This window comes from Moschus berezovskii, chromosome 2 (genome assembly GCF_049115385.1).
Source record: "Moschus berezovskii isolate FMDL1 chromosome 2, NW_MosBer_1.0, whole genome shotgun sequence".
NCBI lineage: Eukaryota > Metazoa > Chordata > Mammalia > Artiodactyla > Moschidae > Moschus > Moschus berezovskii.
The window spans coordinates 14247659-14263983 of record NC_142461.1 but is presented as its reverse complement, the minus strand read 5'-3'; the positions used below and the strand labels follow the sequence as shown (position 1 = coordinate 14263983).

At 47.1% G+C, this 16325-nt stretch overlaps 1 protein-coding gene across 1 annotated transcript; it reads right to left on the bottom strand.

The window, feature by feature from the left end:
• Positions 1-15577: 15577 nt before the first annotated feature.
• Positions 15578-16325, bottom strand: LOC129537868 (large ribosomal subunit protein uL16-like). The gene has a single exon (XM_055397706.2). The coding sequence runs from the start codon at positions 16285-16287 to the stop codon at positions 15643-15645; it is 645 nt and encodes a 214-aa protein (XP_055253681.2). The 5' UTR covers positions 16288-16325; the 3' UTR covers positions 15578-15642.

The window sequence follows — 16325 nt, the reverse complement described above, 5'->3', positions numbered from 1 at the left end:
CTTCTCTGCTGAGTCAGTTCACGGGCCTGAATTTTGGGGTTGTAAAAAAAATGATCAAGGGAGGCTTTCAGAGACCCAGGCCCCGCCCACCAGACCTGCCAGACCCTCCCAGGTGGACACACAGACACACGGTGTGGGTGGAGGTGCAGGGAGGAGCTGACAACCTCCCTGAAAGCGAGGGGAGAGCCCCAGACCCAGGGGCTGAGCGGGTCAGCACCCCCGGCCCCAGATAGTCCCCTCTTTGAATCCCTCGACCGCGATGAGCCCCGGCGGCCGCCAGGGGTCGCTGGACCGGCGCGCCGGCCGCCCTCTTCATTCATAAACCGGCCTCGCACCCCGCTGCTCCTCCCTCGCTCAGACCCCTCCTAACCCCCAAGCTGAGCCGGGACGACCCCGGATGTGTGTAGGAGGGCTGCGGATCCCTGGAGACCCCCGGAAGAGCATGAGGGGTCTCCAGATCCCCACCGGGCGCCGACGGACCTGCTTCCCCAGCGGGACCTCACTGCATCTCGGGGGCTGTGGGGCGGCGGTCGGGGGAGCGAGGGCGCGAAGGGTTCTTTAGGAACCTGACGGAAAGAGGGCAGAGCCTGCTGGGGACCCAGCCTCCCAGCACCCAGGTCATAGCTCCCGAGACCCTTGGCACCCGCCGAGGGTCCTCTGGAAGCGCCCACCCCGGGCCCAGGGGTTCCCCCAGCCCCGCACCTGTTGGCTCCGGGACCTGGGCGTCCTCGGCTGCTGCTCCGCCGATCGTGCAACGGGACTTCGCCTCCCCTCCCGGAAGGCCGGTCTCCGGGGCCCGGGGCTGGGGGGAGGGCACCGCGCTGGGGCAGCCCCCTCGCTCGGCAGCGCTGTCCGGGCTCGTTCGGCTGGGCGCGAGCGCCGGCTCCGACGCGGGCTGTGCAGGGCGCGGGCTCCGCTGAGCTGCGCGCCGCGGGGAGGGGGGGCCGGGGCGGGAGGGGGCCCCCAGCCTGTCTCGGCTGCAGGCCTCCCAACCCCCGAGTCTCAGAGGGCGGAGGGGGAGGCCCGTCCCTCCCAGCTCGCGACTTCACGCATCCATCCCACCTTCATTCATGTGTCCATCCGTTCATTCATTACGTTCGCATGCACTCAGCATTCCTGCCTCCGCCTACGCTGCATTCAGAGGGCACCTACTGTGTGCCGGCGGGCCCTCGTGCAGCTTGGGAGAGCCACAGTGCTGGAGGTGGGTCCCAGCTCCACCTCTGCCCGCTGCCTCACCTAGCTGACGAGGACGATGGCACGGTGGGTGACCAGGGTGAGAGAGCGCCGCTTGCACGGTCTCCTGCCAGGCTCCAGCTGTTGCCGGAGCAGTGAGCTCCCAGAGATGCCTGGAGACCCTGCTCGCCCGTCCCCCAGCCTCTGATTCTCTCTGCCCTCCAGTCCTTTCTGTTCATGACTGCTTCACCCCTCCCAAGTCAGGAAGCATAGATGGGGGCAGCACGCAGGGGAGCAGAGGGGCTGATGAATTCAACAAACATTTTCTCAGCTGTGTGTCAGGCAATGAGCTAGAATATTACAGCTGCCATTTGCACCGCTCCTGCCATGCATGATCCCATTTAATCTTCACATCAACCCGGTGAGGCGGCTGTTCACCACCCCCATTGCACAGATAAGGACCCTGGACTCAGGTGGTTCAGTGACTTGTCCAGGGTCACACAGCAGCGGCCGAGCTGGGATTCAAACCTGCCCAGTTCTCCAGGTCTATCCTCTTCCTCTGCCAGATAGCGGTGCCCAGGTTGGCTGGAGGCAGGTGGGCTCACAGCCAGGCAAATCCTCTACAGTGTGACGGAGCTGCTGGGACACAGAAGGACAGATTGATTCAGTCAGGACATCAGGACAGTCTCCTAGAGCTGGGACGTAGAGACTTAATGAGAAGGAAGCCCTGCGGTGGGGGTGGGGGGCAGGGGTGGTGGATTCAAAGCAGAAGAAAACACAGGGACAAAAGTATGGCGGTTGGGCCTTCCGGGAGTCACAGGTCGGTGAAGGGTGACCTCCTAGGCATCGAGCCATCACCTTGACCGTCCTCTGTGTCCGGACAGGACCTTCCTAACCAGTCAGATTCACCCTCCTCTCTGACCCTCAGAGACTCACACCCCTTCCCTCCTGGGAGGGGATTCCTGAGTTGGAACTTCCATCTTCCCTGTTGCAGCCAAAGGCATTTTTTCAAAGGAGCTAGCAACTTCACTTTCCCTTTTCACTTTCACACATTGGAGAAGGAAATGTCAGCCCACTCCAGTGTTCTTGCCTGGAGAATCCCAAGGACAGGGGAGCCTGGTGGGCTTCCGTCTATGGGGTCGCACAGAGTCGGACACGACTGAAGTGACTTAGCAGCAGCAGCAGCAGCAGAGATGCACATTAGGTATAGAGGGTGTGGGAGGGAAGCTGGGGGCAGGTCAGGGAACTGCTTCACCTGTCCAGGGCAGGAAGGAGGGCCGAGACTGGTCCTTACGTAGCACTCCGTCCCTGGGCGGCATCTGCACAGTAAGTGATGGTTCAGAGCATCCATGAGGTTCCAAGGCTCTGCCCTGCCTGCCGGAGGTGCCTGCCTGCCATAGGGAATGGATGAGGGGACGTGCGTGTGTGTGTGTGTGTGTGGTGGGGCAGGGGGAAGAGAGAGAGAGTTTAAGTGTCTCTATTTAGAAGTAAGGGTCTGGGGACCAATGTGTGGCTCTGTGTGTGTGTGTGTGTGTGAGCATGCATGTGGGTAGGGGACAGGCTCTGGGTTGATGACGAGTCACCCAGGGTGGGATGTGTCTGTATGATGTGTGTCTTGATTTGTCTCTATGCATACTGGTGTCTGTGTCTATGAAGGGTGTGTGTGTGTGTGTTGGGGGTGTCTGTCTCTTGGTGTGTCTGGATGTGTGATTGTAGCTTTGACTAGCATGGCCTCCCAGTTTGTTCCCCTGTGAGTGTGGGAAAGTGAGCATGGTGTGCCTTTGTGTCCATGGCTCTGTGAGCGCGCATGCATGAAACTGGGTACATCTGCCCCCACAGCGATGACTCATCTAATCTCCCAAGTGAATCCCCCCGTCCCCCGCCCATCTAGAGCTGTGACTGTTTGCTAGGTAGGGGCTGGAGAGTGGGCTGCGGCACATGCGGGGATGGGAGGCAGATCGCGCACGGACGCTCAGATGACAGCCGCAGCAAACAAGGTACAGGCGGTGATGTGAAAGGGACAGACCCCTCTGTGCCTGTGTGGGCGATGGGCACCGACTGAGCACAGCACAGCCCCAGCTTAGAACCCAGCGCACAGCTCAGAATGCCATGATTCAGGGCCTCTCAGACACACTGGGTTGGAGTGAACAAGGAGCTTTCCAGGTCCCCCAAATCATTGTACTGGGGATTCACGTGTCTGCATGGGGAAGAGTCAGGCTGAGAATCCACCCCTATGCCCACAATATCCAGTTTCACAGAGCCTGTCACTTCTCCCCTTAAGAGGGATCCCTCTTCATTCCTGGGGACCCCAGAAGTGACTGCTCCCCAGGACAAGGATCCTGGGTGATTCCTTCTAACCTGAAGCAGCAGATTTTTCTTTCTTTCCTACCAGACCCTGGCCAAGGAGGAGGCTCTGGGTCCCCAGGTCCATCTCGCCTGGAGTCTGGTTCCCTAAGCCATGGCTTGAGGGGGGCAGAGAGAAACCAGTTTTTGGCCTCTGTGGGCATGGAGTAGAGGCCCTGGGGTGTCTTGCTCAGAGAAAATTCTGGGGCCCCAAGGGGGCCAGTGATGCTCTAGGAGACCCACCAGGAGCTGCAGTGGTTTGGTCCAACAGCACTGTCCTCTGGGCATGCATGCTAAGTCACTTGTGTCTGACTCTTTGCAGCCCTATGGACTGTAGACTGTCAGGCTACTCTGTCCATGGGATTCTCCAGGCAAGAATACAGGAGTAGGTTGCCATACCCTCCTCCAGGGAATCTTTCTGACCCAGGGATAGGTTTTTTACCACTAGTGCCCTCTGGGAAGTCCTCTGGGAGTCTCCTAGCAAAGCATCTGTGTCCAGAGGAGGGCCCCAGGGACCTCATATCCTCCATCTCCAGGCTGGGCGCGCAACCTGAGGCCTCCTCCTCCCAGGGAGGGCCAGCCTGAAGCCTTTGTTTTGCCCAAGCTGTCAGTCAGCCTTGGCCACGCGACCTCTTTCCTGGAACCAGCCAGCTCCAGCCTTGTTGATCTAATCCTGAGCCTCTGAGCCACAGGGCCCGGTCACATCCATCTTCAAGTGTCAGCCTGGGCACTGCCCCCAGGTGCTACCTCCCCCTCCCTCCCAATTCCAGCGTGACTTACAGTAACCTCTGTCTGGCTGGGACTAGAATAATCAAAATGTAATTGCATTTTCAACTCGCTAATGCTGCCACGGGCCCAGGATGGGGATGGGAACACTCTGGGCGGGGAGGGCAGAGGTGCTTGTCAGAAGAACAGAGATCAGAAAACAAGCAGGGGTGTGGGGTGGGGCCAGGGGAAGGCCAGCAGTGAGTGGGCTGTGGGCCCGGGAAAGGGGAATTCTTTCAGAGGGCTGAGTCCAGATAGGCCATGGAGGTGGCCAGGGTGCTATGGTCCTTGGGCCCAAAAGTACTGACCACTGGAAGTTCCTGACAAAGCATCATACCCACAGGAGGGACCTTGGGACCTCAGGTCCTCCATCTCCAGGCCAGGAGCTCAGGTTTTGTGCCCCTTCTCCTTGGGTAGGGCCAGTATTTTTCTAGGGTTTTAGTGATTGGAAAGGACCCACCATCCACCAGGAAAACCAGGAGCCCAGGGCTGAAAGTCAGGCATCCTCAGTGGCTTCACCAGGTAGGGAGCATCTTCAAGCCGGGGCAGGAGCTAGAGAGAAGGGGCTGGAGACAGCAGTCTTCTGTCTGCTCACTCACTCATAGACCCACTCAACAAACAGACACTGGTGGGAGGTAGGCTGCAGAGCTGAGGGGTCCTCCTGTTTAGGCTGCGGAGGCCTCGTGGAAACATGGGTGGAGTGGGTATCAAGCCCATTAGGGTGGGACCTGTGGAGTCAGGCCTGGGGGTGGGACGGGTCCCGGACCAACAATGGGTAGTGCATGTGGATCCGAAGGAACACAAACTAAACCCCTCAGCTTGTTAATTCTGGTGCTGAAAGGAGGTAAGGAGTACAGGCTCTAGGGCCAGAGAGGCCTGGGTTAGAGTCGTGGCTCTGTCGCATACTACTGTGTGATCTTGGACTAGTCACTTCACCTCTCTGATGGACTGGGTCATGGCCGTCAAACACGTCCGTGTCCTAATCCCCAGAACCTGGAAATAAGTTACAAGGCCAAAGAGGCTTTGCAGATGGGACTAAGGTAAAGTTCTTGAGATGGAGTAGCCTAAGTTAACCAGGTGGACCCTATATAGTATAATGAGGACAGGTCCTCATAAGGAGGCAGGTGGGTGAGAAAGAGGAGATGTGATGACAAAAACAGAGGTTAGAGCGATGCCAGTCCTGGAAGGGGCCATGGACCAAGGCATGATAGCAGCCTCTAGAAGCTGGAAAAGATAAGCAACAGAGTCTTTCCTGAAGTCTCCAGAAGAAACTCAGCCCTGCCAGTTCCTTGATTTTTAGCCTCATAAGACACATTTGGACTTCTAAACTCCAGAAACATATGAGAGAAAATTTTGTGTGGTTTTAAGTCACTTAGTTAGTGGTAATATGTTACAGCGCAATAGGAAATAATCCAGCCTCTCTGTGTCTCAGTTCACTGGCTAGGAGACCAACAGGAACCTTTAGCACATTGTTGTGTATTCACTGTGAACAGAGCAGGTGTGCAGAGCAGCAAGTGCTGGGCACCAGAAAGACAGACAACCACACGTTCGTTCTTATGATATTTTTTAAATAATATTTTTAAAATCAGAGTGATCTTCATGGGAAGGATCCAGACTTTGCCAGATATCCTTATGCTTATCCTGTCGTTTGTTTTGTTGTTGTTTCTTTGTTTTTGATGTGGACCATTTTTAAAGTCTTCATTGAATTTGTTACAATATTGCTTCTGCTTTATGTTTTGTTCTTTTTTTTTTTTTTGCCACGAGTCATACAGGATCTTAGCTCCCTGACCAGGGATTGAACCTCCGCATTAGAAGGGAAAGTCTTCACCAGTGAAGTCCCTAGTAGTGTTTTTATTTCTCATCACGTATTGGTGCTGGAGGCTGTTAAATATCCAAACCCTAAAATAATAATATTAGTAATAAACAATGATCATAGGAAACATGTACTGGTTTGGCTATTTCAACACAGGAACATATGAGGGGAAGCAAAAGAAGGAGAGGCCTGGTCTTCCTGGGAGGGCTGTGTGTGAGTCTGTGTGTGTGTGTAGACTAGAGGTGAAGAGCAAGTTCGCTATGACTTGGATCACCACTCATATGAGGAAAATCTTTTAACAGGACAGAGAAAACCAAGATAAACAAAAAAGCTCCAGGGGCAACTGGGGCTAGGTCTTGAGAGATGATTAGAAGTTCTCAGATGGGCTTTGAGTGAAACATGCTGGGCAGAAGGGAGAGGGGAAAAGGGTGCAGGCTTCCAGGCAGAGGGGACAGCAGGAGGGGTGGGCATGGCCACAGGTCTGCTCTGGGGCCCCAGTAAATGCTAGTTTGGCCTGAGGGTGCTCCCGCAAAGGGAAGCAATGAGAAACAGAAAGGTGGATGAAGGGCTGGCCTTGAGTCTAGGCTGAGGAGCTTGGGCTCCATCCAAGAGGCAGTAGAGTTCCTGAAGGGTGTAAGTGAGGATGTGGTGGAGACTGATTGGCAGCCATACCCTCTGACTGAAACTCATTTGAAATGAATAAAAAGTACATTTTCCTTGTGAAAGATTCCAAACATTCAGAATAAAATAACGTAAAATCATTATTTTTAATTATGTAGAGCAGCTATTGATTTCTGTATAAGAAGCTACTCTAACAAAGATTCCCCCAGTCACAGTGACTTAGAAAGATGGATGTTGATTTTTCTCGCCAAGACATCTAGGGCTGGTGAGGTGGCTCAACGATCATCAGAAAGCCAGAACTCTGCTGGGACAGAAAAGTACCCGTTTTGAGCACCGGTTCTGGCGCCAGATTGTCCAGGTTTAAATCATGGATCTGCTACTTTTGAGCTGTATGTGTGTGAGCATACTAGTTAACTTCTCTGTGCTTGAATTTCATCATCTGTTAAATGGGCATGATATAGCTCCAACCTAAGCTAGGAAGAAGAATGTTCCCCCAAAGATGTTAGCCTGGTGGGCCATGGGGTCACATAGCGTCGGACACAACTGAGCGACGAACACTCACTTTCTAAAGACATCTATGTCCTAACCCCTAGAAACTGTGAATGTAACCTTATATGGCAAAAAAAGGGGGACTCTGCAGAAATGGTTATGTTAAGAATCTTGAGATGTTATCCTGAGTGGCCCAGGTTGGTCCAATGTAATCACCAGGGCCCTTATAAGAGGGAGGCAGGAAATCAAAATAATAATAGGAGATGTAGCGATGAGTTGACTCACTGGAAAAGAGTCTGATGCTAGGAAGGATTGGGGGTGGGAGGAGACGGGGACGACAGAGAATGAGATGGCTGGATGGCATCACCGACTCGATGGACATGAGTTTGAGTGAACTCTGGGAGTTGGTGATGGACAGGGAGGCCTGGCGTGCTGCAGTTCATGGGGTCACAAAGAGTCAGACATGACTGAGTGACTGAACTGAACTGAATGATGGAAGCAAGCAACTGTAGTGATATGACAGGATCATGAACTCAGGAATTACAGGTGGCCACTCGGAGCTGAAAAAGGCAGAGTAATGGATTCTTCCCTGAGTCTCCAAAAGGGAGAAACCCAGCTGACACACTGTTTTTAGACTTCTGACCTCCAGAAAGGTAAGAGAACATTTTTTTTTTAATCACTACTGTAGGGACTTCCCAGGGGGTCCAGTGGTTGAGAATCCAACTTTCAATGCAGGGGACATGGGTTTGCTCCCTGGTCAAGGAACTAAGATCCCACATGCTGCAGTGCAACTAAGCCCAAAAGTCACAGCTACCAAGGGCTCTCACTCTAGAGCCCGTGCTCTGCAATGTAGAAGCCTGTGTGCCACAACAAAGAGCCAATAATAATTCTTAAAAAATCAGTGCTGTAATTTTTTATAGCAGCAATAGGAAATACACACCTTCGTTAGGTTAAAATGAGTTGATACATTCAAAGCACTTAGAAAATTACCTGACACATAGCTTACATATCAGTTCAGTTCAGTTCAGGTCAGTTGTGTCCGACTCTTTGCGACCCCATGAATCACAGCACGCCAGGCCTCCCTGTTCATCACCAACTCCTGGAGTTCACTCAAACTCATGTCCATCGAGTCGGTGATGCCATCCAGCCATCTCATTCTCTGTCGTCCCCATTTGCTCCCACCCCCAATCCCTCCTAGCATCAGAGTCTTTTCCAGTGAGTCAACTCGTCACATGAGGTGGCCAAAGTATTGGAGTTTCAGCTTTATCATCAGTCCTTCCAATGAACACCCAGGATTGATCTCCTTTAGAATGTACATATAAGTCTTAGCTAAAACTCTTGCCCTGGGTCAGAGATGGCCAGCTCCACCCATATTCCAGCTAGGGGGAGGCCCATCTCTTCTGTTGCATCCAGTTGGCCTGAATTTGGTCACCTGGTCACACGTAACTGCAAGGGAAGCTGAGGGATATAATGTTTTTCTGAGTAGCCCATGTGCCTACCTGAGATATATGGGTTCTAAAGGAAGGAGAGGAGGTGGCTGTTGAGGAGCTAACGGTGACCTGCTATGAAAGACAAGAAGTTTAGCAAAGGTACTTTGCCCCCAGAGTCAGTTAGAGATACACTTTCCAGCTTATTTTTCTTGTGCCCCTAATTTTACGTAACATCTCTTGACTCCTGGCTAGGATGAGACATCCTCCTTTATCACTCTTGGCCTCCCTCTTCCTGCTAAACCATTACATTTGCATCTGGCTCTGTACCCATAATTAAAATGCTCTGGTTTTGTGTGTTGTGTATCTCTGAACTTCAAAATTGAAAAATCAATAAAATGTCGAAAAAACTTTATGACTATGCAAACATTATTCCCTGGAGAACTAACTAGCATTCTGGGACCTCTAAAGAAGGAACTATGATCTTATAGTTTAAATGTTCTTGAAGAGGAAATGCTCCAGGCTCCAAGTTCAAATATATTTTTCTACATTCCTTTAGATACTCAAAGTCATGTTGGATTTTAATTCGCTTCGTATTTGGGCCACGACTTTCTTATACAACTTTTTGTTCTCTGGGAGTTTTTCTTTGCTTTTCTCTTCTCTTCTTGAGAAAAGAAACATATGCCTTTTTAATCAGGTCATTAGAATCTTCCAGCTTCTTAATTACATTATTTTTTGAATGAAGCCCATTTTTTTCTTAAGGACATTCTTCTCCAAACCCTCTGACTTCCTGTTCTAATTTTGACTGATGGCTTTATAGACCTCTGGTATTTCTATTCATTGTACTCCTGGGTTAATTCCACTCTTTCGTGAATCTCTTAACTTTCTCTTTCTGGAGTTTTTGCCTCTGTTTTGCTGAAGTACATCTTCAAATGACATTTTAAAAAGGAGTGCATGGGAGAAAAGCTTCATTGCATGTCTGAAAATGACTTTAATTTGTTGTGCGCTTACTGAGTCAGGAGGTCAACCAGCAGGCTTCACTTTATGGGATGTGGGAAGGGGGTAGATAGGCAATCAGACATGAGTTCCCACCCTGGGCCAAATAAGATGTGATCTACTCTAGACCCCAGTACTCTGAGTAGGAACCCAGGTCCTTTTGAAAAACATTACTCAGTTTTTTTAGAAAGTACTTCTTTCTCATTTTTTTCTTTTTTAAAATATTTTTACTTTTGAAAAATTGAGATGTAGTCGATGTACAGGCTTTTCTGTTAGCTTAGCTGGTAAAGAATCCACCTGCAATGAGGGATACCTGGTTTCCCTGGGTTGGGAAGATCCCCTGGAGGAGGGCATGGCAACCCACTCCAATATTCTTGCCTGGACAGTCCTCATGGACAGAGGAGGCTGGCAGGCTACAGTCCATGGGCTCGCAAACAGTCAGACACCACTGAGTGACTGAGCACAGCTCACAGCTGATGTACAGTGTTACAGGTTACCAGTGTACAGCATAGTGATTCACAATTTTTAAAGGTTCTGTTCCACTTGTAGCTATTATAAAATGTTGGCTATATTCTCTGTTATATAATGTATCCTTGCAGCTTATTTATTTTATACATAATACTTTGTGCCTTTTAATCCCCTACTCCTATTTACCCCTTCCCTCTCCCCACTGGTAGCCACTAGTTTGTTATCTGAATCTGTGAACCTGCTTCTTTTTCGTTATATTCACTAGTTTTGCTTGTTTTAGATTCCACATATAAATGATACTGTACAATATTCGTTTTTCTCTGTCTTATTTCACTAAACTCAATATCCTCCAAATTAATTCATTTTAAGGGTTCTATTCCACTTGTAGCTATTATAAAATATTGGCTATATTCTCTGTTATATAATGTATCATGTTGTTGTAAATGGAAGTTTTTCATTCTTTGTTATGGCTGAATAATAATAACATCTTATCCATTCTTCTGTTGATGGACACAGGTTGCTTCCACATCTGAGCAATTGTAAACGCTGCTGTGAACATTGAGGTGCACTATCTTTTTGAATTAGTATTTTCTTCTCTTTTCTTTTTTGGATATATACCCAGGAGTGGAATTGCTGGGTCTTATGGTAGTTCTATTTTTAGTTTTTTGAGAAACCACTATATTATTTTTCACAGTGGCGGCACCAATTTACAGTCCCACCAATAATGTACAAGGGTTCAGCTTTCTCCATGTCCTCGCCAACATTTGTTATTCATGGTCTTTCTTATGATAGCCATCCTAATAGGTGTGAGGTAATAGCTCACTGTGGTTTTAATTTGTATTTCTTTGATGATGAATGACTTTGAGGATCTTTCCCTGTGCCTGTTGGCCATCTGTATATCTCCTTTCTCTCTTACTTTTTAACCTGGCTGTCTCTCTGTATGTTCCTGATATGAGTGTATCTATAAGGGAGAGTTGGTGGCTGATACTGGTTTGTTATTCACTAAATAGGCCTTTTCTTGAATATTTTCTAAACTTTGGTTATTCACATACCATTATTTAATTTCTTGCCATATCTTCTTACTACCTGCATTACTGTTTACTTATGGTATTATTTTTCTTCGAATTGACTGTCCTAGTCCAACATTGCTAACTGCTGCTAAGTCGCTTCAGTCATGTCCGACTCTGTGCGACCCCATAGACGGCAGCCCACCAGGCTCCGCCGTCCCTGGGACTCTCCAGGCAATAACACTGGAGTGGGTTGCCATTTCCTTCTCCAATGCATGAAAGTGAAAAGTGAAAGTGAAGTCGCTCAGTCACGTCCGACTCTTCGCAACCCCATGGACTGCAGCCTACCAGGCTCCTCCATCCATGGGATTTTCCAGGTAAGAATACTGGAGTGGGTCGCCATTGCTTTCTCCAATCCTACATTATACCTATAAAATTACAAGTGTGTTTTTAAAATTATATATCTTATTATTTGTAATTATACAGTTATATCTTATAATCTATGTGAAAACAAAGACAAAACTCTTAAGATAGCAGAGGTTTACTTAATGTAAAATAATATGAACAAGAATAAATATATAAAAAACTGAATCACTTTTCTGTATACCAGAAACTAACACAACACTGTAAATCAACTATACTTGACTAAGTAAGAGTAGGGACTTCCCTGGCAGCCCACTGGTCAAGGCTTTGCCTTCCAACACAGGGAGGGGATGGGTTCAGTCCCTGGTTTGGGAGCTATGATTCCACATGCCTCAGGGCCAAAAAACCAAAAACATGAAAGAGAAGCAATATTGTAATAAACTCAATCAACACTTAAAAAATGGTCCACATCAAAAATGAAAAATAAAAGCTGAATAAAAGATAACAGAGGTTTATTTATTTCCCACTAAATATTATTCACACCTGTGGTTCATGTACTATACTTATGGGAAATATTGTTTTTTAGCTTCATGGCAGGAAGGATCTTAGTTCCCCAACCAGGGATCAAATCTGCGGGGTGGGGTGGGGTGTAGGGTGTCCTTTCTCTTCCTTGGTCTTTATTCTGGCGTGCTGGGAAATAAAGTACAAGAGTAATTATAGGAGACAAAATATCACTTTCATTGCTGATGATGTAAAATGTGGGGCCTCAGCTTAGGATGTGAGTTGAGGGATCTCAACTCACTGAGATGAGGGCTAGCAGCCCCGCTCACAGCCATCTCTGCCTGGTGAAATGATTTGACCTCCATTTCACATGTCATGGGCTTAGAGTCTCAGTTCAGCCTCTCCCTTTCACTCTTAATGGCAGGTGACTATGACGGTCAAGTATCTTGAGCTCAGGGACATGCTCAGAGAACAAAGAGTCCATAACTTATACCAACGGCTTCGAAAAATAAAAAAGAAACACAAAACAACCCTTTATACTTTATGTGGCTAGTAGAACCTTGGTACTCAAGCCAGGCAAGGATAGTTTGAGACAGGAAGTTCAATCTCAATAATGGATATGGATGCAAATACCCTAAACACAATATTATCAAACTAAATAAGCAATATATTTAAAAATACATGATGACCAAGTTGGGTTTATTCCAAGAATGCAAGGCTATTTTAACATTTGAAAATTGTCATTTTAAGTTGCAGCATTAACAGGTTAAAAGATACAAAAAGCCTATGATTGTATAAAACAGATAAGAAAAAAGAAACTTATTCAAATTCTTGGCAAACTAGGGATAGGAGGGGGTTCCTTTTTTAATTTTTGAAATATGTTTTATCCTTATTTTAAAGTTTTTATCCAGGGGAATAGTGACACCTGATCCAAATAACCCAGCCCTATTAGAAACTGGAAATTCTTACACTGAGGTATTTTTTTTTATATTATGTTTTTAATTTCTAAGGGCTATTTTTGTTTGTTTTCTGAATGTACTTTTATTTTTATTTCTTTATTTATTTTTGACTTATGGGATCTCAATTCCCTGACCAAGGATTGAACCCAGAACACAGCAATGAAAGCATCGAATCCTAACCTGGCCACCAGGTAACTTGCAGGAGGTAACTCCCTGAATGTGAAAATTGTAAAGGATCTTTCTAAAACCTACAGTAAACAGAACAATGATAAAAGCTTAAAACGAATTCATTTCAAAGTCAGAAACCTAAAAAAAGTGTGTTCACTATCCCTCTTTCTGTTCAAAGCTGTACTAGATTTTGCAGCTTGTACAGTAAGAAAAAGGGGGGGAAATGATATAAACCATTGAAGAGGAAGAAACAAAATGGTCATTATATATTTGTAGATTAAGTGATTGTCTACCCAGAAATTCTAAGAGATTCCACAGACAAATTCTTAAAGCTATTAAGAGGATTCATAGTGAGAGGCAGTTTCCCATAGGTCTGTTGCATTCCTGGATGACCTGCAAACAGAGGCACTAAATGACCTTTGGACTTTTTCTTGACACTCTCTTCAAGAATATCTGTATGTCAACCATCTTTGGAATATAGAGTAAGCGTCTCCCTCCAGAGCAGAAGGCAGACTTGCTTACTGTCCAGTATAATGAAGATAATGTCTCCATCTGCAGCCAAGATCAGGCATTCGGGTCCCCTCAATGCAGGGTTCCTCAGCAATTAGGCCAACTCACTCAGTGCATGGGCAGCATCCCTTGGGACTTGAAGGGCAAGTGGAACCACTGACTTGAACAGGAAGCTCATGCTGCTTGCTGACCCACCAGTAATGGAGTTCTTTGTCTCTGACCCAGGAGTCTCATCATCTAGGACACTGACAGCTAAGGGTCTGAGTAGGGCAAAATCCCAGGCTCTTCACATTCTTGGCAGTTCTGCCATTTCATTTCTAAATATTTGCAATAAATAGAAAATGCTATTTACAAAGATAACTTTCATTAAAGCACATAAAACTCTTAAGTCTAGGGCTAAATCTAAGGGATGTACAAGATTTTGTGAAGAAAATTAGAAAACTTGATTGATGGTCATTCAAGAGACATAGGTACATAGAGAGTATACATTGCTTGTAGAAGGAAAGACTCAACTGTAAACATGTCAGTTCTCCAATTAATCTATAAATCGATTTCAGTTTCAAAGGGCTAAATAAAGGTGTTTTTTTTATTATTATTGTTTTCAGGAAAAAAATGTTTCCAGAAATATGTCAAGCTTTTCCTAAAGTCATATGAAAGAAAAACCAAGAGTAGTCAAGACAACTTTGAAGATATTGAACGAGTGAGAATGATCCTCCAGGTAATAAGACTTATTATACAGGTGGAGTAGGTAAGACAAGGAGAGTTTGGCAGAAGGATGCACAAATAAATTAACGGGGCAGAACTGAGAGCTCAGAGACAGAGACATGCAGATTGGAGGTTCAGCATATGTCAGAGGTGGTATTTAAATCCATTCCCTCAAATAATTGGTGGGAAACTTGTTTTCCATGTGGGATAAAAGAGAATTGCACCCCTCTATCACTCTGATCACCAAAGTCCACGCAGAGGGATGCTAAAGGTGAAAAAAGAAAACTTGAAACTCTCCAATGAAAATCTTTTCTAGACATCACGATGTAAAGACTTCAAGCAACAAGAAGCATAAATAGTATAGAAAATACAGATAGATTTAACTACATTCAAATTCCAAACTATTGTGTAGTAAAAATATAAACAAAATTTAAAGGCAAGCCACATGGCTGGGAGGTGATATGTATTGATATAAAATGCACACAACAGACACAGCATCAGTGTCCAGGCTACATAGAGAGCTGCAGATCAAGGACTTCCCTGGGTGTCCAGTGGTTAAGAATCTGCCTTCTAATGCAGGGGATGTGGGTTTGTCTCCTGGTCCAGGAAGATCCCACATACCTCAGAGCAACTAAGCCTGCGTGCTGTAATACTGAGCCTGTGTACCACAACTAGAGAATCCCTGTGCTGCAATAAAAAGAGCCTGCATGCTGCAACTAAGACCCGACACAGCCAAAATAACAAATAAATGCATATTTTAAAAAAGAACCACAGATCCACACACAAATTATAAACAACGTGAGAGAAAAGGGAACTTCCCTGGTGGTCCAGTGGTTAAGACTCTGCACTTACAATGCAGGAAGGGCAAGTTAAGTCCCTGGATAGGGAACTAAGATCCCATATGCTATAGCACAGAGCCAAAAAGTAAGAAAAAAGAGAGAGAAGGAGAAAAGCAAGTAAAAGGTATAAAGAAGCAAGCCATACAAATACATAAAATGATGTTTAACTTTACTTGAAATTACTGGAATACAAATCAAAGCAAAATGCAGTATATTTTTATACCTCAAATTGGAAAAGATTGGAAACATTTTCAGGCTGAGTATATTATTAACAAGTGTGGGTGAGTATGTGTGGAACCATGGGCATTCCTGTTAATGCTAAAGCAGGTTTAAACTATAACCACTTTGAAAAACAATATGGCAAAATCTAGTCAATTTCAACACATGCATACCCTCTAATCTAGCAATTAACTCCTTGAAATAAACTCTCTTTTTTTCTTGACAGGAAATAGCATTTATTGGTAAGCATGATTAAGGAGGGGACAGCGCTGATGCTCATGAGTGCAGGGCCCGCCATTTGTCCAGGGGACCACGATTAGGAATGTATTTGACCCCACAGCCGTCTTGGATGAGTCGCTTTTCTGCCACCATGTTCTCAAATTCATCCGCGTTGAACTTGGTAAATCCCCACTTCTTGGAGATGTGGATCTTCTGGCGGCCAGGAAACTTGAACTTGGCCCGGCGAAGGGCTTCAATCACATGTTCCTTGTTCTGCAGCTTGGTGCGGATGGACATTATGACCTGGCCAATGTGGACCCTAGCCACTGTGCCCTGAGGCTTTCCAAAGGCACCGCGCATACCTGTCTGGAGTCTATCAGCTCCAGCGCAAGAGAACATCTTGTTGATGCGGATGACATGGAAGGGGTGGAGCCGCACTCGGATGTGAAAACCATCTTTGCCACAGCTTTTCACCATGTACTTGTTGGCACAAATACGGGCAGCCTCCAGGGCTTCAGAGGAGAGCTGCTCATACCCATCTGACACCATGTGGCCACAGAGTGGGAACTCATCCACTTTGGCCTTCGTACGCCCCAAGTCGAAGATGCCGATCTTAGCATCAGGGACACCTCGGCAGAAGCGGGACTTTGGGTACGGCTTGTTCTTACAATACCGGTAACACCGGGCGGGGCGGCGGCCCATGGCGACACCAGGATCTTCAGTGGCGTGCCGACGGGAAA

What these genes read in the sequence shown, in the direction of transcription:
- LOC129537868 (XM_055397706.2), bottom strand. Translation starts at nt 16,287, where the DNA reads ATGGGCCGCCGCCCCGCCCGGTGTTACCGGTATTGTAAGAACAAGCCG.